Genomic DNA, 25,690 nt, shown 5'->3' with positions numbered 1-25,690 from the left:
TTCAAACACATCCTCTGACGTGTTGGATATTGGATGTAAACCATTACTTTCAATTAAAATGTATAAATGTGACACATGAAATTAAGACAGCCGCCAATGTTATCTCACCTGGCTAAGACATAAATGGTGATTGGGAAAAATAGAAATATTGTTATTTATTAAGACTGTGATCCAGAAGTCAGAGTAGGCAATACTTTAAAGTGAATTTTAAATTTTGGCAGCATGTATGTTCCTATTATTCATAATAGGAACAAACATGCCCACAAAATATTGCACAGAGCTTCTGATTGGAAAGGGGGAATTGAGCACACACCATTAACCGGTTATTCTAACTCGCTCTTAAAATAAGATGCTTCGTCTACGTTAATTTCCACATTTACAAATGGCTTAAGGGGGTATATTTACTATACTGTGGGTCTGAAAAAAGTGGAGATGATGCCTATAATAGCAACCAATCAGAATCTAGCTGTCATTTTGTAGAATGTACAAGTAGATAACTAGAATCTGATTGGTTGCTATAGGCAACATCTTCACAACCCACAGTTTAGTAAATATACTGCAAGATATTAAAAAACAAAAAAAATAAAAGCCAGGAAATCCCAAATAACAATTTATCATTTAGTAAGCAGTATTTTAGGTAGCATACCACACCAGATGCATTTGATTTGGTTAGGATGTATGATATATAATTGGATTTGTAATTTGTAAGTACATTATAGTACTATATCCAATTTTAGTGCAAAGCATTAAACACTCTTCCTCCCTGCTAAGGATTACTCCTTTAGTTGATGCTTTTGACACTTTTGCAATGTATAACCACAATTACTTTGCTTTTATTTTTATTCTTTCAAACATTGATGGTAGCTTTGCCTTTGCAGGGCTGAAATTAACTTTTCACACCGTCTCACCATCTGCATCTACTGAATGAAACCCTAATCTGCAGACAAAATGGGATAGTGGGATCCGCAATTAAAACAGCAGGGCAGATCATACACTGCATTACCATACTCTGAAATTTCAATTCACCAATAAAACCCCTTTGTGTTTTGATTTAGGAAAAAGAGGCTTTATTATCTGACTAAATCTGCTTAAAAACAGCATTTTTTTTAGTATAATTAAACATGAGACATGTAACGAGAGTGCACGTCCCTTGCGCTACACAACAAAATTTAGTAAGAAAATTTAATGTTTGCCAATTTTAGCACAAATTAGTTATTTTTAATGCCCCTAGTTCTAAAAAAATAAGAAAAGTAAGACCGTTATATCCAACAAATGTGCTAAAGTAGATCTGTCCCTTTCACATACATCCTGACTGGGCGTCCTACTCACTGTGGTGGACGGGCCACTGGTACATGTGGTAATGCAGGGGTGGTTTTAGGAAAGGGGAGGGGAGTTTAATTGTCCCACCCAAACGTGACAGCCACGCCCCCCAACACGGTGTGACCAAGCCCACTTTGGGATGCTATTGGGAGGTGTGCATCACACAGGGGCAGGGAGCCATTCAGTGGCTGATCCAATGAGCTTCTGTCACTAGGAAGTTCTTCGTGGCTCAGCGATGTCGCTCGTTTGGAGTGAGGTGATAGGCTGTATATTCTCATGAATATTGGCTCTGCAAACAAAATGGTTTGCAGAGCTAACATTGATAAAGGAAGCGAGTACTGATTATCTGTGGGTGAGCTTGCAATCAAGCTGGACCTCTTTTAAAACCCATATTTGCTAGAGATGCTCAGGCTCGGTTCCTTGGAAAACCAAACACACCCGAAATTAGGGGATCTGAGTACCAAGCTGGCTTTCACGCGCCCTCAGAATCGAAAACGAGGCAAAACGCCCCTCGTTACGTCATCGGATCTCGCGATTTTTGGATTCCTTTTTAAAATCCAACATAACAGTGGGTGAGTGAGAGCGAGGGTGGACCTAAGGACAATTCCATCTTGTCCCACTTTTCTTTTCTGCCACTGCTGTGTGCCAATGTGTCCTAGATGTGCTAGGAACTGCCGTGTGTTTGTGTCATTGCTCTGTCGCTTACCATCCAGCCAAGTCGCTGCAGTCTTTGTCCGAAAGTGTATGAAAATAATAATGTGACCTGTGAGGTGGTCAAAATTGACTGCAAATGACTTGAAATTAGTGTTATTGAGGTTAATAATAATAATGTAGGAACAAAAAAAGAGCAAAAAATATGTGATTTTAGCATACTTTATTCTTTTTCCTAAAAAATCCAAAACCAAAACACACGAGGGCGGTTTTACCAAAACACGAAGCTAATCCAGATCCAAAACTGGGGGTTAGTGAGCATCTCTAATATTTTCCTGTCATTATGCTCCATATTCACCTTTCACCATAATATGCAGATACAAAGGGAGGGGGCACCGACAACCACTGACAATAGAAAGGATTCCCAAAATCTGGCCATAAGTTATCAGTTTTGAGGCACACCGGGTACCTGGCCAGCACTCAGAAACTACATGTAGCAAACATTATATATACACACAACCTGCCATGTGAGAAGACGTCAGTATAAATGCTTATGTGGTGCTACAAGTGGCACATGTCTCTGCTATTATTATACTTTAGTGAAATAGCACCAACATAGTCTGTGGGGCTGAACCTCGTCAGGTTTAACCAGAAGCCAACTAACCTACTAGTATAGTATCATAATACACAGCTACCACTATACAGGGATGTGGGATACTATGAGCATGTGTGGCTGTATAACAGTAGACTATGGCTGCCAGACACAGTTGATTCATGTCTGGAACTGAGTCATTTCTAAAGGAAGCAGTTTAAGACTGGATCTGCTGCCTCCCGTATTATCCACGTGGAGATGTCTTGGGCATAATGGTGGCTAAGTGGTTAGCACTTCTGCCTTACAGCACTGGGGTCATGAGTTCAATTCCTAACCATGGTCTTATCTGTGTGGAGTTTGTATGTTCTCCCTGTGTTTGCCTGGGTTTCCTCCAGGTGCTCCGGTTTCATCCCACACTCCAAAAACATACTAGTAGGTTAATTGGCTGCTAACAAATTGACCCTAGTCTCTCTCTATGTCTGTCTGTGTGTATGTTAGGGAATTTAGACTGTAAGCCCCAATGGGACAGGGACTGATGTGAGTGAGTTCTCTTTACAGCGCTGCGGAATTAGTGGCGCTATATAAATAAATGGTGATGATGATGATGATTGTAAGGACTCCCCTTTATTTTTGAGACTATTCCTGAGATTCAGGACCCCCAACATCTTGCATTAAAGATTACAATAGTATCACATTAAAAAAAAAAATCTGCATTTTCTTAATCAGCTTTGAACCTGTCAAAAGTACCGTCTGCAGTGTTAAAAGGCTTTGTGTGAGGCGGTTTCCTTATAAAGATTGTCCTTTAAATGATCCGCAATTATGGTGGCCGTTACAAGTCAAATAGCGCTACTTCACTCTGAATAATAACTACGGGCAAATGAAACACCTCATTTAACTGCCCTTAAGTACTGGTGAAAAAAATGTAATTAACACTTAAAAGAAACAATTTTAGCATGTTATTCATTAATTAGCAACATATTATATTGCATGAAATTGGACTTTCATATCTATCTTTTTCTGCATTACCAGGTATTACCTGAGGTCTAAACTATGGATCTCCAGGGAGTGTGTATCTGGTGTAAGTCTGATTAATGCAATTAAAGACGATCAGCAAGCTTATGAAATGACAGGATCAATAAAGCCAGTCTTAATAGGTCCTAAACACCTACAGTACATTAAATATGTAGTGAATAGGAAGAAAATGGAAACTGTTCTTACACCCGTGTTAGGAAGCTGCTTCTCTAGAATTGTAACAGTTGAGTAACTTCACAGATGAGAGGTGAAATATATTAATAAAGATTCTCACAAATGTACATCTATTTCCCTTCCCTACATGTGAAAACTATCTCTATTTCAGCAGTAGGAGCTACGAGACACCAAGCTATTAAAAATATGGTTCCCGTGGGGATTGCGGCTCGTCACTACAAGACTTTCATTAACATCTTATATTGTAGTACGATCCATTCAGCCTAAACTGAGATCACAACCTGCTGACCATTAGATGACCATTTATTACATATTTATATACAGCCTGAATCAGAACCTGAACACTAGGACTGCTGACCATCAGGTAAAGGGATCTAAACGTGAAAAATATCCATATGCTGCTGCTGGTTAGTACAACATAGTGTCCCACCTACAACCAGGGCAAGGGTAGAGTACCCCCACTTACAGCCAGGGCAAGGGTAGAGTACCACACCTACAGCCAGGGCATGGGTAGAGTACCCCACCTACAGCCAGGGCAAGGGTAGAGTACCCCACCTACAGCCAGGGCATGGGTAGAGTACCCCACCTACAGCCTGGGCATGGATAGAGTACCCCACCTACAGCGAGGGCATGGATAGAGTATCACACCTACAGCGAGGGCATGGATAGAGTACCCTACCTACAGCCAGGGCACGGATAGAGTATCACACCTACAGCCAGGACAAGGGTAGAGTACCCCACCTACAGCCAGGGCACGGATAGAGTACCCCACCTACAACCTGGGTACGGGTAGAGTACCCCACCTACAGCCAGGGCACGGATAGAGTACCCCACCTACAGCCAGGGCACGGATAGAGTACCCCACCTACAGCCAGGGCACGGATAGAGTACCCCACCTACAACCTGGGTACGGGTAGAGTACCCCACCTACAGCCAGGGCATGGATAGAGTACCCCACCTACAGCCAGGCCAAAAGAAGCGCACCCCACCTACAGCCAGAGCAAGGGTAGTGTACCCCACATACAGCCAGGGCATGGGTAGAGTACCCCACCTACAGCCAGGGCATGGATAGAGTACCCCACCTACAGCCAGGCCAAAAGAAGCGCACCCCACCTACAGCCAGAGCAAGGGTAGTGTACCCCACATACAGCCAGGGCATGGGTAGAGAACCCCACCTACAGCCAGGCCAAGAGAAGAGCACTCCACCTACAGCCAGAGCAAGGGTAGTGTACCCCACGTACAGCCAGAGCAAGGGTAGTGTACCCCACGTACAGCCAGAGCAAGGGTAGTGTACCCTACGTACAGCCAGGGCATGGGTAGAGTCCCAAGCTACAGCCAGGGCATGGGTAGAGTACCCCACCTACAGTCAGCACACGGATAGAGTACCCCACCTACAGTGAGGGCAAGGATAGAGTACCCCACCTACAGTATGGATAGTGTGGATTAATGATTGTATGACAATGGAAGATCTCATTTTATCTCACTGGGGGCAGCTGATGATTTTAACTACTACTTGGTTCCCTTGGATGTAATTGAAGGCTCCTACAGCCAATCAGTGATTGGCTGACGGACAAATGAGCAGCACCGCTTAGCGCAGACGCAAAGGGAGGGGCATCGACAACCACTTAATGCCCGCTGTGTGAACCAGGTCAGCAGCCGTTACAGACCAGACTGTGGACACGACTATATCTAATGAGTATAATCACACACTATAGTTGTATGTATTGATAAACTTTGAATTATGAGTTATCTTTTAATTCCTTACATCATATTTCATTCCTCTATATCTTATCTAGGATTTCCCAGATGAGTGTATTACTGTATTAGTACCTTCTTGTGCATATCACACATGGACTTAAATGTATGCTGTCTGTGTGCACTGGTTAACATCCCATATGTTCTGTATCTCTATGCTCTTCTATTCATGTTACCGAACCCACACAGGGCAAATACACACATGTGGACAGGCACAAATAGGCAGACATATATAGTAATACAAAAAGAATAATAATAATTACAGTATTATATAAATGGAATAAAAGACTATTTATTTTACTTTAAAAAAGTAATTTGTAAAGATTGCAGAGAAAGGTCACAGACATCGTGTTGTGTGATGGAACAGAGGGGAGAAGTTCCAGGTGACATAATTGTGAGTTCTGCATTTTGCTGAATTTACAGTCTATAAAGGAGTCAATTCATTCTGCTCCATGGCGTGGTTGGGGGGTGTTAAGAGAGAAGTACTTGAGAAACAAAGAAGTGATAGGGGAAATTTTGTGTTGAACACTACAGCCAACTTCGCTATCATTCATCTGTAGTTATTTGTGTAAGTCTAAAACAATGGTCCTAGGACTGAAAATGTCCCTACAGTCAAAACAGTGAGCTGAAAAAGTGTTGGTGAGAATGCAACCTATCAATTTGTGTCTTAGTTCCTAGTAAGTTATGTATCTCCTTCTCTTCCTGTAAGCCATGCCAGGTCACAGTTACATAGGCAAAGAACTTGGTGGCCTAGTGTAAATGATAAAAATATAAGCGTCATGTCCTCTTATACTATACATATTTGTCAGGTGATATTCTTATAATGTACAGTAAATGGCATTATACTAAATGCTTGCCTATCACCTGGCTGTGGAATGGGGGTGTGAGTGGCAGGACCAATGAGAAGCTGCAATGTCTATGATTGTGGCTTCTCATTGGTTGTCCAGCATACAACCCCTCCAAACCATCACACAGCCCTGGTTTGCAGCCAGGGTTGTGAGACTAACCACGGAACACAGTGTTATAATCTTTCCTAATAATCATTGACATGATGATGTCACAACTCACCATTTATACAGACATTATTTACAGGAGTTTATACATATTCTTATAATACATGACTACAGGTAATGTCCCCACAGGTGATTAAAATGTGGCTCTTAAGTGTGATGCTTAATCACTAAAGCACTGATACATAGTAACAAATGGAGACTCAGAACTAGTGTTTATATACTCTATAATGACCAGTTAGCAGTCTCCTTTCATTACTACATATCAGGGCTTTAATTATTAAGCGCAGTGTTAAAAAAAACAGCATTTTAATTGCTGGTTTGACATCATCCTAACATAAGTGATAACTGTACATTAAATTATCAGAGAGAAGTGTTATTAGATTATAATTGGTTGTAGTGAGACTATTACTTCAGTATTAAGACCACTTAAATATTACATTAAGAAATAATATACACCGATCAGCCACAACATTAAAACCAAGTACGTAATATTGTATAGGTTCCCCTTGGTGCCACCAAAACAGGTTCTGACCCGTCAACGCTTGGACTCCAGGAGACCTGTGAAGGTGTCCTGTGGCATCTGGCACCAAGACGTTAGCAGCAGATCCTTTAAGTTGGGTAAGTTGTGAGGTGGGACCTCCATGGCTCCGACTTTCCAGATCCCACAGATGCTCGATTAGACTGAGATCTGGGGAATTTGGAGGCCAAGTCAACACCTTGAACTCTTTGTCATGTTCCTCAAACCGTTCCTGAACAATTTTTGCAGTGTGGCCGGGCGTATTATCCTGCTGAATGAGACCACTGGCATCAGGGAATACAGTTGAAGTGGTGTACTTGGTCTGCAACAATGTTTAGGTAGGTGGTACGTGTCAAAGTAACATCCACAAGAATGCCAGGACCCAAGGTTTCCCAGCAGAACATTGCCCAAAGCATCACACTTCCTCTATCAACTTGCCTTCTTCCCATAGTGCATACTGGAGACATCTTTTCCCCAGGTAAACGACATCCACATGATGTAAAAGAAAATGTGATTCATCAGACCAGGCCACCTTATTCCATTGCTCCATGGTTCGGTTCTGGCACTCGTGTCCATTGTAGGCACTTTCGGCGGCGGACAGGGGTCAGTATAGGCACTTTTGACTGGTCTGCGGCTATGCAGATAATTAAGCAGTAAACTGCGATGCACTGTGTGTTCTGACACCTTTCTATCATAGCCAGCATTAACCTTTTCAGCAATTTGTGCTACAGTAGCTCTTCTGTGGGATTGGACCAGACGGGCTAGCCTTCGCTCCCCACACGCATCAATGAGCCTTGGGCGCCCATGACCCTGTCACCGGTTCACCGTTTGTCCTTCCTTGGACCACTTTTGGTAGGTACTAACCACTGCATACATGGAACACCCCACAAGGCCTGCTCCTTTGGAGATGCTCTGACCCGGTCAGAAATTGACCCTTGCCTAAGTCGCTCAGATCTTTATGCTTGGCAATTGTTCCTGCTTCCAACACATCAACTTCAAGAACTGACTGTTCACTTGCTGCCTAATATATCCCACCCCTTGACAGGTGCCATTGTAACAAGATAATCAATGTCATTCACTTCCCTTGTCAGTGGATTTAATGTTGTGTCTAATCGGTGTATCTCCTACACTATGTGCACATGGGTGTTTTTGGTTCATGTTATTTACACATGAAAACTGTATTCAACTAAGAAAGAAAAAAATCAAAACTATAAGTTTATGCCAAAAAATTGCACCATACAATACATCTAGACAAAGCACAAATGGTCGAAGGGTCTGGATGAATCCTAATGAAATCACCACAGACTAATGTTACCTGCGGTTTTAATCTGTCAAAACCATCACATACACAAAAACAACAGAAAAAGACTGATAAATCATCCATCTGTATAAACTCTATTGCAGATAATAAAGGTATTACAAGTCATCTTTGTGACAAAATTATTCATTTTGCAACCTCACGCCTTACAACAACAGAGTGCCAAAACTGCTGTGTGTCTTATTTATGAACAATTTACTAAGTAGCTGGGAAATTTCCCTGAAAGTAAGAAAGCTTCCAAACCATAGGTAGGCAACTTGCGAGGTAGAACTATAAGTCTCAGAATGCTATGCCAACCAAAGTTTGGTAATTAAATTTCCAAAACAGCTGTAAAGCCACATGTGTCTTAAACTATTTCTATACCCACTAAAATCACTTGACAGGAACATATCATTAGAGATACTCGGGCTCGGTTTTCTAAAAAACCGAGCCCACCCAAACTTAGGGGATCCGAGAAGACTCGCAAGCCGGCTCGTTACTTTCGCGTGTCCTCGCATCTGAATCGAGGCAAAATGTCTTTGTTGCGTTGTCGGATCTTGCGGGTTTTGGATTCGATAAGTACCTCCCTCCCCAGGAGATCCAGCGTCATTGCTCACACAGAAACAGGGGTAGCAGTGCTCTTGTCACTCTCCAGTCTCCAGTGACATTGCTCAGTGCCATTGCCCATACAGAAACAGGGGTAGCAGTGTTCTTGTCACTCTTCAGTCTCCAGTGACATTGCTCAGTGCCATTGCTCACACAGAAACAGGGGTAGCAGTGTTCTTGTCACTCTCCATTCTCCAGTGACATTGCTCAGTGCCATTGCCCATACAGAAACAGGGGTAGCAGTGTTCTTGTCACTCTCCAGCCGCCAGTGCTATTGCTCAGTGACATTGCTCACACAGAAACGGGTAGCAGTGTTCTTGTCACTCTTCAGTCTCCAGTGACATTGCTCAGTGCCATTGCCCATACAGAAACATGGGTAGCAGTGTTCTTGTCACTCTCCAGTCTCCAGTGACATTGCTCAGTGACATTGCACACACAGAAACATGGGTAGCAGTGTTCTTGTCACTCTCCAGTGCCATTGCTCACACAGAAACATGGGTAGCAGTGTTCTTGTCACTCTCCAGTCTCCAGTGACATTGCTCAGTGCCATTGCCCATACAGAAACATGGGTAGCAGTGTTCTTGTCACTCTCCAGTGTCATTGCTCACACAGAAACAGGGGTAGCAGTGTTCTTGTCACTCTCCAGTCTCCAGTGACATTGCTCAGTGACATTGCACACACAGAAACATGGGTAGCAGTGTTCTTGTCACTCTCCAGTCTCCAGTGACATTGCTCAGTGACATTGCACATACAGAAACATGGGTAGCAGTGTTCTTGTCACTCTCCAGTGCCATTGTTCATACAGACACAAGAGGGGTAGCAGTGTTCTTGTCACTTGACAAAAATTGACTGGAAATAATTGGAAGTTAATATTTTTGAGGTTAATAATAATGTAAGAACAAAAAAAAGAGCCAAATTATGTGATTTTAGAAAAAAATAAAATAGGGATTTTAGAAAAAAAATGGGGATCCAAAACCAAAACCAAAACACGAAGCTAATCCAGAACCAAAACCAAAACACAGGGGTCTGTGAACATCTCTATATATCATCCATACAAGTGGTACTTACTTACTAGCCTTAACGGGGACACCAAGTGTCAGTGTGCTATTAAAAACAGGTTGTTCCCAACAGAATGTATAATAACAATACAATTGTTCACCTCTGATCTATGTAGTTCTCTTATCAGGGTACACTATCCCATATATTATATACACAGTGACATGCTGCAAATGTGGCTACTGATCTCTTACGGCATCATCCCCTCACCCCTCACCTGTCTATTCTGTTCAGAACACCCAAAATAACGGTCAAGTTACCCTCATCGTTTAATTTTCCTGTTAGCATTCCAATGCAGTACAAGATCTGCATGAAGAATATATTCAGGAAATAATTACTGCCATGTTTTACTATGTGTGCATTGGTCTGGAATGATAACATTTCAGAGATCTCAGGGCAGATGTATTTTTGTAAGCGACGATTTCGGCAGCTTTGCAGTCACACGGCACTTTACCTGCTATTGTGCTTTGCAGATCTCACCGTGTTAATGAACGTAATGCAGCGGAACACTGGTGAGACTTTAGTCATCAAGAGCAGAAAACTGGCCTGAGTGCGGTGTTGTGAATTCTATCACAACCGCGTAAGGGATTGAAGGAAGTGCAGGCACTGGGCGGAGGAGGGGGAAGACATTCAAGTGACCATCAGAGCCGTGGCGTTACCGAAAATGGTCCCATAAAGGTGGTATAACCAGGCATGGTGCCTGCAGTATTGTCTATGGTGTCAGGACTGTATTGATGAAACAGTGGCAGCTGAAAGCTGGTGGTGCGCACACAGTCCCAACAATGGACTAAATATAATGTCCTCTGTTTTGCTGGTCAGCAGGGGGATGTTTGTTTGAATTAAGTGTACCTGTCATCTACTTGCAGTGGAGGCTATCATTTTTCAGCCTATCAATTCCCCAGGAACTAGTGACAACATTGAAGTAGGAGGCATGAGGCACTCATTGATAGGTTGTATTCTTAGTAATGTTAGTCCAGCCCATAAAATGGGCTACTTTAAAGCACCACCAATGATTCGTTACGCATATCTCATGAAGATTCCAAGAATGTATGGGATTCAAGAAGAAAGTGAATATTGTTCGAAGGTTCCGTGTACCCTCACTTATTCTATGTGACTGTGATTCGGTGTCTCTCAGTGAAGGCATCATTTGTCAGCAACCAGAAAAAAATGAATGCCCTGTATAAGGAAAGGTATTTCACTAGTTAGAGGCATTCCCATGCATTTCAATCTGAAGAGATGTTTTTTCTGCTAAAGCAATCTTGTTCCAGTCACTCTAGCCTCGCTTCAGTCGCTCTAGCCTCGCTTCAGTCGCTCTAGCCTCGCTCCAGTCGCTCTAGCCTCGCTTCAGTCGCTCTTGCTTCATTCCAGTCGCTCTAGCCTCGTTCCAGTCGCTCTAGCCTCGCTTCAGTCGCTCTAGCCTCGCTTCAGTCGCTCTAGCCTCGCTCCAGTCGCTCTAGCCTCGTTCCAGTCGCTCTAGCCTCGCTTCAGTCGCTCTAGCCTCGTTCCAGTCGCTCTAGCCTCGCTTCAGTCGCTCTAGCCTCGTTCCAGTCGCTCTAGCCTCGTTCCAGTCGCTCTAGCCTCGTTCCAGTCGCTCTAGCCTCGTTCCAGTCGCTCTAGCCTCGCTCCAGTCGCTCTAGCCTCGCTCCAGTCGCTCTAGCCTCGCTGCTTGATTTCAAACCAGCACTTGTAATCCTGACCCTGACTTTATAAAATAATAAAATAAACTATTTTTCTCTTAGAGATCACAAACACCTCCACTCTCTGGTCATCCACAGGACCATGGCTGTTACCATCCGGTCAGTACTACATTGAAAGATCAGTGGTGAATGTGACAATCAACTAAAATGTAGGAAACATGTCCATTATATCAGACTCCAGTAATAAATTTACTTGGATCCGATCTGCCGAGATAGATCATACCTGTAGTACTGAAATGATCTGAGAAAAACGAGTCCTATGTTACAGAGACAAGAATTATTTGGCCACATAAAATAATAAAACGTTTCAATATAATATTCGAAGAGAGGACTGTTGGTTATGCAGGAAGTACTAAGGCTAAAACACAATGGGCCTGAGTCATTAGAGAGCAAAGCAGAAAAAAAATAGCTTAAGTTTGCTCCTGGACCAAACCATGTTACAATGCAAGGGGTGCTAATTAATGTAATATTTTGCACATAAGTTAAATAATGGCTGCTTTTACATGTAGCACACAAATACTTAAGCTTTATTTTTACACTGAAATTTAAAGTTGATCTAGTACATGCCCTACCCAAACTATAAATCTGTCCCCACATTTTAAATGTATATCCTCCTCCAATGCAACATGGTTTTGCCCAGGTGCGAAGTTACTCCTTTTTTATACTTTGCTCTCCTTCATGAATCAGGCCCAACAGTGATATGGGCAGGAGACAAGGAGGTGTGTGACTTAACAAGGAAAATAATTCACATTGGATCCCAGAAATGTGTAGCACATATTGAAGAAAAACGAGATTAGAATTAACATTTAATTACATAGAGCCAACATAGTCTAAAACGCTTTATATTTGGAAAAACACATTAATAAAATAAGACTGGGTATTGCCAGACAGACAGAGGTACAAGGGCCCTGCTCACAATCTATAAGAATATCGGAGTATGATATACGAGATCAAATGCCACATACTACATATTGGCCCGGCCAGATTGGGAAAAATGCTTGTGGGAGTTGTATGATCCAGCCACACCACAATGCGGGAGTCAGTAGGTTGTTTGGGTATAGAAAGAAAATTAATGTAAGTTTTTCAAAGTGTAGAGGAGTTGTGATCAGGTAGAATAGCCCAGGGAGGGTAAGAGGGTGGTTCGGAACTTTGATAAGTTTGTCTGTATAGGCGAGTTTCCAGGGGACGCAAGAAAAAAAACCTCTTGTTGTACATAGGAGGGAATTTCGCAGAGTGGGTGCAGCCTGAAAAAGGTCCCTGTAACCCGGGAATGACAGTAGGTAATAGGGGTGATAGAAGGAGAGGAGCACATCTGGTGCAGAGAGCAAGGATTAGTTTGGGAAGAGATGTATGTTGGTGCAGTTCTGTTCATGGCTTTGTATCTTACTAGAAGTATTTTATATTAGAATCTGTAAAGCTGAAACAACCAATGTAGGGATAGACAGAGCAGAACAGCGGTAGAAGAAAATTTGGTTTAGTCCAACAGCTGTGTTCATAATGTATCAATTACATGGAACAACCAATTCCATTGGACGTTAACAATCACCTTCTCGGCTTCCATAGTGACTGAATAGGTCATCATCATCACTGTTTATTTATATTGCGCCACTAATTCCGCAGCGCTGTACAGAGAACTCACTCACATCAGTCCCTGCCTTAATTGTAAGGCTAGAGGAGTCTCTTTTATTCATGGGTTCTGCTAAAGCTTTGCAAGGCATCCAGACCAATTTGTCTTGCCCACCGAAAAGGGAAAATTTGCAATTTCTAGGTTGGCGAAAATCCAAAAGTAACACTAAGTCTCCTAGACTAGCAATGCCCGATTTAACCCAAAGGCCAGGAAAACCAAAAGGTGCCTTTTATTGTACATACACCACATGGCTTGGCATACCACCTTCTGCAACGTAGTGCCGAATCCTCACCCATTGACTAGCAGGCCCGGCGCTCCCATTAGGCAACGTTAGGCAGTTGCCTAGGGCGCCGGGCTCTGGTGGGCACCACAGAAGAAAAATGCAGAGTGTATTGTACGTTAACACTGTGCGGAAACCGCTGAGCATACCTTCCGCGGCCGCTGCACAGCTTCAGATAGATCCACAGGGAGGGGCTATGGATCGCTGCCGCCCTCCCCTCCAACAACTGATGGGGCGCACAGTCCCTCCGTCTCCTCCACTCCCCCTCCACTCACTGACTGTCGGGTGTGACATCATCATCACGGCCCGACAGTGTCAGTGAGGGACGGAACCCGGCAGAGAGGAGCAGCCTTATGGAGCCAGGGTAAGGAAAGACCAGGCACATTTTGAAATTATGCCTAGGGGGGGGGGGGGGGGCGGATTTTGAAATTGTGCCCGGGGGGTGCGGGGTTGGGGGGCGGATTTTGAAATTGTGCCTAGGGCGCCGAAGACCCTAGCACCGGCCCTGTTGACTAGAGTATCATACAGGTATCTCAGGCTTTTAGCACATCAGCCGCTGGCCAGAGGATTGAGTGACTTTGCCTCACCTACAAGTATGTCTTCATACCCTACAGATCTATACTTCATCTTAGCCAAAAGGTCAAGTAGCGATACAACATATCACATTGGGGCTTAGCTACTAGTATCCTTTTCCTATTCTGTTTGATAAGGAGTTCCTTAAACATAGTGAATGATGTTCGATCATACTCTCTTTCCTGATAGTAAGGCAAATTAAACATACTCTGTCTGTATCAAATATCCACTGCCCATTTAAAGTTCCCGAATTTCCATACAGGTGTATAGGGCCGTGCAGTCGCCAGTCAGGTGTTCTTCATATTTGGTCCTAGAGAATAGCGGATCTTTACCGTATTGGCTGAAGCAGGTGGATGATGATCGACAAGTGGATTCACCTGTCTCTGAATCTCCTGATGGAGTTTCCATTGTCTGTTTCCTCTCTGGTAACATTTCTAAGAACTAATTTTCCTTTTCTGCGGACTGAAAAGATTGGTTCCGGCTGACTTTGTCCTGTATCCTCAGTAGTTCTGTGTAATAACTTTATGGACTTTAAAAATAGCTGTGTATATCTTGTACACTTTGCCTTGATGCATTACCTCCATGAGAAGTCAGCATTTCATCCACAGAAATCCAGTATGTGCATTATTACTTGGCTCTGGATGTTCTCACGTTCCAGAGCAACTATACAATGGACGTTCTACGTTCACATGCAAGGAGAGGCCCAGCTGAATAGGAATGATTATTTCACATGATTCCATTGATTTATCTTGCTTTTATGATTCTGGAAGTTCTATTAGTCTTATGTGGTTGCGTCTAGACCTGTATTTATTGTCTGCTATGCAATCACCATATAATCTATGGTACCGTATAATGTTCCAGGAGTGACAGGGTGTCCAGCATTTCAAATTTGTCTTCATTATTGCCCACTTGCTGTTCTTCCTCATCTAAGCACTTTGTATGGGATTTTAATATGTTTTCCGCATTGCTTTATCTTTGGTGTCCGTAAGCAAATTGACTGGTGTAACCACATGGGCAACGTTTCGACAAACCACCGTTAAAGTCACTTATTTCCGACCCCTCTGCTGCCTCTTCTCTGGAGTGGCCACATTCAAGGCTTCAGTCTTCTCTTCCTTTTTTCCAGGTTTAGGGATTGTGGGACCAATGTAGGTCCCCCCTGGGAATTGTTAGGAGGTAAGTGTTGAAGTGTGTAAGTAACGGAGGGCTACTTCGCTCAGCAAAATCTCAGAGCTTTGCTGCATCTGATGCCCGTAACCGGATGTTCCGTTTGACATCAGTTAATGCTATAAACCCTGTCGAAGTCAGCAAATTGGATAAAGTCATTTCAATTAATATCGAGCAAACTTGGTTGTCTTTGTCTGAAAATATGCATATGGTACGGCGCACGCAGCCGCAAGACATGGCAATAACAGTTTTTACGCTTTTACACATATTTGCACCAACGCACACATTTGTAAATAGTACACATTAATTATAGTTGCAACACAGTTATTTATGTCGAAATATAGTAGTGTTTATGTGTAATATTATAAGTTATATGCATATTAGTAAAACATATGGTACAGGTTAAAGGAAATGTGTCATGTCTGGTATCATTTTAATCCCTATTCATCAGCAGCTGTCCGGTTCATTTGGCGAAGAGATCGCACATTGCATACTCTAGTTATTGATGTTAGTGAATAAACCTTTTTAAGTGATACTGACTATAAAATGCTAATGGACTAGTTGAAACAGGATTCTTGGCGGGAAGATTGGAGCACATCCCCTGGAGAGATGACCCCCACCTTTGGATATTTTAGTTTGAACTAGCCTATGATCTGCAACCTCCTGGACCTTCCTGAAACCTGTACCAATAGAAGCAAGCCACACCATCTGCATTGTTTTACTGTATTTCTGTCTGTATATAAGCAGGAGCTTTTCATCTAGTGGAAAGTCATCTTTGACCACAGACTTCAGACCTGAATGACTGTTCACTGGATCCAGAGCGCCTGCGATAAGTAACGGCTGTACTTATTATTATTTCGCTAGAATCATTCTGCTACTTTTTGAGAATAAATTTGTGCGTTGGAAACACAAATCGAGATTCGACAATCGTTATTGGATAGCGACAAAACATGCATAACAACCCTACAAACAAAATCCCTCTATATTTTAAATTGGCAAGTGTTCACAGCCAGGTTATAACGGATTAACAGCTCATCAAACATAACCACCAATTACAAGAACGTTATTGACTGTGGTTTTTCCTACAAAGACTGTACACTCTACACTCGGGAGAGCAAACCACGTCATCTGGAATGTTCATTGAGTTCATACAATAATAAGGAAACGATTTCATGGCTTCATTGTCTGATATGTTAAGGCTAATAAAACAGTGGCAGCTCATCAGGAATGTTTACTAGCTTCCAGTTCAAGAGGTGTAAAATCTACACAGATCCTTTCAGGCTGAGTAACATTAAATAATGATTAGCAGCTCAGCCGAACAAGACAAGCCTCTTGTAGCGCCAACAACTTTCAAATAAAATTCTGTAACCCACAATTTTTTTTAGAGCAGAAACTAGTAGATTGTTAGATAATTATTACTATAGTATTAATCATAAATAACAGTGATGTCACGAGTTTCTAGTGATTGGATTGGCTGAATATTGGCTCAGCTCATAGAAACGGATGCCTCCACTGTGTGCAGGCAACACATACACTTGAAAGCAATTTATCATGCAGATAAACTACTGCTGCATCAGGTTAGATTGGAAAGCTGGGATAGGGCAGACTTGTATATCCCCCCTGTCGTGTGCTAGCACGCTTTATGTTGGGCATGTCCATTATGTATTCTGATTGTACAGTTTCTCTATCTAGGTCTGGTGTAACAAAGCAGCCAGTCCCCATAGAATGTTAGCAGCAGGGGAGCTGGGACAGGGGGGGGAAGAGGAGGTAGATTTGATAGAGGGAATCTTGTAAACAATCTACAGAGGCAGCTCTCCCTCTTATCAGATGCGCCGAGGAGCGATGGTGGCAATGCATGAAAGATAAGCCAGAGTGTGTTACTGCAATGTGCCGCTGAGTGTTTTCCCCATAGGCGATACACTATTATTGAGTCCCCCCTCCCATTAGCAAGGAGGGTGGGTATACATTTATCGAAGGCTCTAATGGAAGGCTGAGGGACTCCTACCCCCAGGCCCAAGCAGAAAGACAGGCTATCACATCATGTAACAGGAGCCTGTGTGTGACAGATCTGACCTACATATCCCCCTTCCTTGCTCCCAACAGCCTGTCGCTGTTTTAAGAAGCTATTTTCTCGCAAGCACATTAAAAAAAAATTTTTTTGCAGGCGAGAGACGCTGATTTACCAAAATTTTATGTCAAATTAACACTTTCAATACCTAAGCCTTGCCACAATAATAATAATAATAAGATATAGAGACAAAATGAGGGAGTTATATATTCATAATCTATTCAAGAATCACCCACGGAAGGGAATCGAATTTATTAGTGGTGTTCTGGAATTACAATTATTGTTAAGGCGTGAAGGTCCATATCAAAGTAATAACAGCAGGAACGGGCTGCCAATCAATTGAATATTAGCCATCATCAGTCTAGGACACGTCAGACTAATAAGGACAGAACTCTGGTTGCCATGGGATACAGCACATTGGGGTTATTGCACCCTTGTTATGTGATCTAGGGCTGTAGCAAAGTAATTGAAATCCTTGACTAAAACGGGGATCCGTCACATCATCCCAGGGTCTGCCATTGCTTCAGGGGTGTAAAGTGTGAATCAGTACTATGTGGAGATTGCAGTGAACGAAGATGAGTCATTCTATGCTGACGCACAGCACAACTTCCCTAAAGGTCTATAGGAAGGATGCCCGAACATATGTCATTTTACGTTACACTGAAATAGTTCTATCCTGTGTCATATATAACGAGAGCAAAATAAATAATGAAGTAAATAAGCTGCAGCCTAACTGTGGGTAATAAATCAGCTTTCATCTCGCATCTATTATTTATAATGCACAGAACACACACCTAAAATATAAATGATCGGCTTTAGTGCAGTGACAGAACATGGACTACGGAATACGGACTGACAGAACATGGACTACAGAATACGGACTGACAGAACATGGACTACGGACTGACAGAACATGGACTACGGAATACGGACTGACAGAACATGGACTACGGAATACGGACTGACAGAACATGGAATACGGAATACGGACTGACAGAACATGGAATACGGAATACGGACTGACAGAACATGGAATACGGAATACGGACTGACAGAACATGGAATACAGAATACGGACTGACAGAACATGGAATACAGAATACGGACTGACAGAACATGGAATACAGAATACGGACTGACAGAACATGGAATACAGAATACGGACTGACAGAACATGGAATACAGAATACGGACTGACAGAACATGGAATACAGAATACGGACTGACAGAACATGGAATACATAATACGGACTGACAGAACATGGAATACGGACTGACAGAACATGGAATACGGACTGACAGAACATGGAATACGGACTGACAGAACATGGAATATGGTATACGAACTGACAGAAGATGGACTATGGAATACGGACTGACAAAACATGGAATACGGACTGACAGAACATGGAATACGGAATACGGACTGACAGAACATGGAATATGGAATACGGACTGACAGAACATGGACTACGGAATACGGACTGACAGAACATGGACTACGGAATACGGACTGACAGAACATGGAATACGGAATACGGACTGACAGAACATGGAATACGGAATACGGACTGACAGAACATGGAATACAGAATACGGACTGACAGAACATGGAATACAGAATACGGACTGACAGAACATGGAATACAGAATACGGACTGACAGAACATGGAATACAGAATACGGACTGACAGAACATGGAATACAGAATACGGACTGACAGAACATGGAATACAGAATACGGACTGACAGAACATGGAATACAGAATACGGACTGACAGAACATGGAATACGGACTGACAGAACATGGAATACGGACTGACAGAACATGGAATACGGACTGACAGAACATGGAATATGGTATACGAACTGACAGAAGATGGACTATGGAATACGGACTGACAAAACATGGAATACGGACTGACAGAACATGGAATACGGAATACGGACTGACAGAACATGGAATATGGAATACGGACTGACAGAACATGGAATACAGAATACAGACTGACAGAACATGGAATACAGAATACAGACTGACAGAACATGGACTATGGAACACAGACTGACAGAACATGGACTATGGAACACAGACTGACAGAACATGGACTATGGAACACAGACTGACAGACCATGGGATACGGAATACGGACTGACAGAACATGGTACAGGACTGCCTGCGAGGACCTACCACGCCGCTGCAGGTCATAGGCGTTCTTTGTCTCCTCGTTCCCTAAAATGTTCCACGCCTGACTGATTTCAATAAACCTCTGTGTGCCCTCTGTGAGCTGCTCAGCTGCCACCTCCCCGCGCTGCTTGTCTGGATGGTACTGCCCAGGGAAAACAAGGGAGAGAGAGAGAGAAATATGAAATCAATAAGAAATGTAATCCACACAATTGAAGAATATGAGTAAAAATAATCCCCTTTAAAGAAATGCTATATGTAAAATATATTTTTAAGTTTTGTTTTCTAAATAAAGGCCACTGCCTATTATCAATATTTCAAGTTAATGTTATATCGTTGTTTGATTGATTTAGAATTCCTGTGCACGCAGGTCCTCTGTATTTATGCAAGAACAGTGTGGAATTTTAAGATATATTTCCGTTCATTAACTTAAAGTCACCTACACACCACAAAGGCAGCCATTTTGTGGGCTGGACTACTATCCATGAGAATGCATCAATTCACTAGAGCTCCTGAGCAGTAAACCAGGAAGTGCATCAGTGATGTCACTGGTTCCTAGCAATTTCATAGGCTGCGTACTGAAGCAGCCCACAATGGATGCCTCCACTGTGCATACATGACCGGTCCTCTTTTAAGCAGTTGCTTTCAGACTACCGGGTTATAAACAGTAATACCAGTGACTGTGGGAGAGAAGAAACGGTAAAAACAGTGGTTTGTTCAACAATAAACAAGATCAATTAAGATCCTTTGTGCAAAATGTTACCCACACAGAATAGCTATCAGGTGTATGCTTCTAAAGGTTGCCTACACACGGGCAGATCCTTCCAGCCACCCTGATTTATGTCCAATTGGTGTGGTCAGATGAGGACCAGACGAGTACAAATAGACATATGAACATTCCCATCATAAAATAGATTCACTTTGTGCCCACACATACTGCAAATTGCAGCAAATTCACTCTAAAACAGCCTAATAGGTTCGCAAAAAATAAATAAATATATTATATATATATATATATATATATATATATATATATATATATATATATATATATATATATATAATTTTGATTACAATTCGAACTAAAAGAAAAAGGCAAAACATGGGGCTTGTACTCCAATACTGGAACTGTGCCCTCAGAGACAGGTTATAAGACTAATTTAGGAAGTGGTTCAACGTAGCTTTTTTGATACTAAATGATATTAGTTTACAAACAATAAACATTTGGGAAAGTGATGTCTTCTGTTCTGAGAGAACGCTGCAAGTAAATAGAACGTCAACTGAGTTTTACAATCACATCTGCCCCCTACTGAACATAAGGATATAGCTAAGTACATTAAAACTAATTGAATGTATGAACATCATTTTATATAAATATGCATTTGACCCCATCTCCCTGCACCAGTGTGAAATTAATGCACGCTATATTGTGCTATTGTTAAATGTTCCGATTGGCTACATGTTGGCCTAGCCCCTCCCACTCCAAACCTTTGTACACATAGAGTTGGCTTCTATTAACATTCCATTGCTCTGATAGGCTACAGACTGTTCTAACCATTCCTACTTGATGTCTTGTATGTCTGTATGTACCCAGTTTTGATGAATGAATGCAATAGGTTCTCTGACCCTCGTCAAACACTCCTAAAAATAGTGTTAGAAGATACTGAAAATTATTCTTAGTTAAACATCCAGCATGAACCTACAAGTTATAAACAATATTTCTGGATTCAGATTATCTATTTGCCATTAAGTGTGATTTTCTCTCTAGCTTGTCACTATTTGAGCCTGTGCAATACCAACCATTATGGCTATTACTGTACCCCCAAATCAGCCAGCAAGCTAGTGACCCAACACTCTATAAATGAATCAATAAACTAAACCAACTTCAGACTACACATTTTGAACATACCCTGATTAACCCCTGCAGCTTTGTTTATATGTGTAATAGGTATTCCCACTCTCTCAGACACCTCTCACAGCTCTCAGACAATTACTAAAAGGATTCAGATATGGGACAAACAGTTGAAACTGTAAAGTATAGCATGTCAGTTATTCATTTTCAAACTTAATGTTACAATACTGATGCTCCCATGTGTGAATCTGTAACCTAGCATCATGCAAGCCCATCACACAGACCCAGACTTCCGCATTTCCCCAGAGTAAAACAGACAGCTTTCCGCACCTAAGCAGCTTTCTAAAGAGGGCAACTGTCTCCAGTAGAATACACAGCATAACATTTCATTAAGAAGAACCTGTCACGCTTGAGAATATGTTTTCTTGTGTGCACATTTTCGGTGGTAATCGCTTTTACGATTACCACTGCTCCGACATGGAGAAAGCCTACAAAGAAAATCCGAAATTATGAAAAACAGATTGGAAAAAAAACAGACTTACCTTCAACCTGACGCTGGAGATCTCCGATGGGAGCACCAAGCTGATAGCAAGTGATTTCGATTGGAGAAGTGTTCAGCACCGCAGGCTGACGTCATCGCCACGTCTATCAATAGAAATTTAAAACGGCAATGTGGGGACCCCTAAGGTTAAGTGTTTAAACACTTAACCTGACATTGCCGCTTTAAATTTCTATTGACAGACGTCGCGATGACATCACCCTGCAGTGCTGAACACTTCTCCAATCGAAATCACTTGCTGTCAGCATCGTGCTCCCATCAGAGATCTCCAGCGTTGGGTTGAAGGTAAGTCTGTTTCTTTTCCAATCTGTTTTTCATAATATCGGATTTTCTTTATAGGCGTTCTAAATGTCGGAGTAGTGGACATCGGTAAAGCGTACCCAACCCCACATTTTTGGGCTGTAAATTACATTCAAGTTATGTTCACCTCTGCATCAGACCATTTGTGCTTAGTGCATTATATAATTTAAAAAAAGAGAGAAAATCAGAGTTTATCTATGCACCCTCCTGTTGGAAAACAGCATAGAAAAATAGCACATGCTTTATGCAAATACTGTGAGTATCGATGTGCCCCCCTGTACACTTTACAATCACACATATAGGAAGTTATACCACATCAAACTAGCCCGAATATTGTCTCTTTGTAAATGTCCTCAAAATAGGAGTATCAACCCTTCCCTGATGACATTTATAAGTCCTCATTTTGTGTCTCTCATGTACATAATCACTTGTGTAAAAAATAATTAAAATTAGTAGAAAATAACTAGCAATAGACAAAACATTGGCAGAGATCGCCAACAAGTATTGCATCAGTTTTCTTCTTTTTTTAAATTTTTAAACGTGGTTTTGAAACATTACCCACTATAAAATATTACAGGGGGACCGTAAAAATTTAAGATGCTAATACAAACAAACAACCACAATAAGCCCTGGGGAGAAGGATGCATGTCACTTATACAAATGGTTATAAATTTGTCATGTTGGCGATGAAAAAACTCCCTTAACGGTCAAAGTTTTGCTCTTTTTTTTTGTACAGTAAAAAAATAAATAAACAAAAATCATCAGACCGGTCACATTGTCAAAATACCTTAGGACAATAAAATATTTAGAATCGCCAGGCTCAATCTTACATTTGAATTTGACAAAAGTTGCACAGAGATGATCACAATTGAATTAGAACTATGATGTGTAAAACGTGCAACTGTCAGAGCTTTGTATGTGGCCGGTGTTCTAGCAGTCCTTCTCATATTGGTTTAATAACATTGCACTGGAACAACAGTGTGGTGTGTGGCTACCAGGGCTGGTTTGACAAGGAGATTAAGCCCATTGATCAAATATAACCCTTCAGCTGCAAGTAAACATCCTCCTATCTCTCCATGTCAACATAATCACTTGTACTTTATCACAACTTGTTGCTGTAGACATCTCCTGTCCCAATATATGTAGATATGTCCTCGGTTTCTCACCGAGTGATTTTCCTCCTACTGTTATGTAAAGAGGTCTTGTAGGAGCAGATAGCCTGGGGCTACGTCCTCCTTCTCCTTTGTGGCCGGCATGGTTCATCGGCTACTAATTAGGTAGCATGTTCTGTCAACGCTTTCAGGAATTCTTTTTTTTCTCTAGTTAACGCTACTGCTTGTTCTGGAACTTCAACTGGACTCGCTTGTCTAGAAACATCATCCACACAGAGTAGAGGAGAACAAAAGTCCGAACATTACGTTACAGGAGGAGGTCATCATTCTCCTATATGGTGTAGGGACAACAGAAGGTCAGTATCTCTGTGGTATCTTTCAGAGATCACAAAAGAACAGGTTGGATGTATACATTTTGTCTCATATAGAGGGTGCGTTACACATGAACCTGGATATGTACTAATGTTCAGATAAAAAGAAGTGGGGCCCGCATCAAAAAGTGGGAAAACACATTAGAATCGTATATGCTCTGCGACCTCGTTAGAAAATAGATGCGTCACAGCACTGCCTGCTGTGATTGTCAGATCTGTCCGTCATGCTCTGACTTTGGACAGAGAATACGTTCTGCTTTCACGGTGACTGCCCTTCCCCTACACGCAAGGGAGACCCTCTACCAGCCATCACCAAGCTCTCTCCTTACTACACATGAAAGAGCAGACAGCTGCTGGTGGAGGGACTGTCAATCACTGCTCTGTGAATAGGATGTAATAGTGCATGATTGACAGCTCTGACACAGACCCGCCTTGGTAGGAGCTGTCTGCTTTATATCTAACCAACCAAATGTGTGCACACAGCCCCTCTCTCCACAGTGCGGCAGCAGCCATACTTATTGTCCCAGTAGTACATTCACACTGACTCCTCCCCATATATATATATATATATATATATATATATATATATATATATATATATAATTTCAGAACTCCTCAAAATAAAGCTTGCAGAACAAACATAGGAAATGCATTTCATGAGCTCACTTTACTGATTGAACCCTGGACACAGCTGGCTGTAATTTTTTCTGTCCAGCGCTTGGAAACAGTACATCGAGCAATAACACAATATTCCTCACGTTGATAGAAAACTACTTGGAGAGCCGCTTAAGTTACTTCCTCATTTAGCGACTTGAGCACTGGGTAATCCTCTACAGGTTATAAATCCGCCCGGGAATGAGTATATTTGTCCCATAGATTGTAAGCTTGCGAACGGGGCCCTCTTACCTCTCTGTATGTATTACCCAGTATTGTTTTATTACTGTTTGTTCCCAATGGTAAAGCGCTACGGAATCTGCTGGCGCTATATAAATAAATGTTGATGATGATGATATTGTGTCAATATTAGTAAATGTCATTAAGTCAACAAATATTAACAATTGTTAATAAGAATAATAGAATTACAGTAATGGTTGGGGGATGCTATTGGCAGTAATTTTAGAATACCGAGCCAATATGAATTTACCAGCCAGGCTAGTAGAGTAGTACTACTACAGCCAGGCTGTGTGGAAACCACTGTATAGTCATTATAAGTATTTTTCTATGTAAATATCATGAGAAAAGACATCTTGTACACTACATTTTCTTTGGGAGCCAAAGACGGGCATAGTTCATTGAGATCTTCAGACCATATCACATAATATAACCAGTAACATTAAGGTATAAAGTGACTGAAGATGAATTAATTATTCAGCACTGGACCTCAATGTTTCACTACGGACCAACCTATTAACCTCAATTCTGAATCTCTGTTTCGGTTCTGCAAGGTATGATGGAAATGTCGTGATCAGTTTCAGTCCTGACCCTAAACCCCACCATGTATAAAATCTTCATAAATGTTTACAAGTTATTATGTCCATGACTAACTGTAGTATATGTGTGTTCCAAAGGAATCTTCCGAACCTTGTACTGCTCGACTCCCAACTGGACCTGCCGGAACATCCTGCTGTTCCAAGTCTCACCACTACACCATCCGGCCAGGTGTTCCGCTAAGCCATGGTGCCAATGACTAAGGGGGACGTGCTAGGCAGGACCCCAACATTCCAATGAGTTTATTTCAGCACGTAGCCCTGAAACTATATATCGGGCTGGGACACTTGAACCAAAGGAATGGCTTCTCTGGAGGAAGACTCCATCTGTTGCCAAATACGCTCTTCAGGTTTATCATATTGCTCACTTGGTTCCACCACCCAGTTGCTAGGATAAAACGT

At 42.0% G+C, this 25,690-nt stretch overlaps 1 protein-coding gene across 3 annotated transcripts in view; it reads right to left on the bottom strand.

The window, feature by feature from the left end:
- Positions 1–25,690, bottom strand: part of DNAJC24 (DnaJ heat shock protein family (Hsp40) member C24) — a 45,727-nt gene that overhangs the window by 1,502 nt on the left and 18,535 nt on the right. For 2 of the 3 annotated variants that reach the window (XM_075188041.1, XM_075188042.1), the window contains exon 3: positions 19,614–19,752. In XM_075188041.1, the coding sequence (XP_075044142.1) occupies positions 19,614–19,752 (139 nt within the window). Of the gene's footprint in view, positions 1–19,613; positions 19,753–20,054; positions 20,242–25,690 lie in introns of those variants that run through there. The other variant, XM_075188043.1, reaches the window with a different exon arrangement.

The sequence above is a fragment of the Mixophyes fleayi genome, chromosome 10 (genome assembly GCF_038048845.1).
Source record: "Mixophyes fleayi isolate aMixFle1 chromosome 10, aMixFle1.hap1, whole genome shotgun sequence".
NCBI classification, from domain to species: Eukaryota; Metazoa; Chordata; class Amphibia; order Anura; family Limnodynastidae; genus Mixophyes; species Mixophyes fleayi.
The sequence above is the reverse complement of the archived record's forward strand: the minus strand, read 5'-3'. Positions and strand labels throughout refer to the sequence as shown.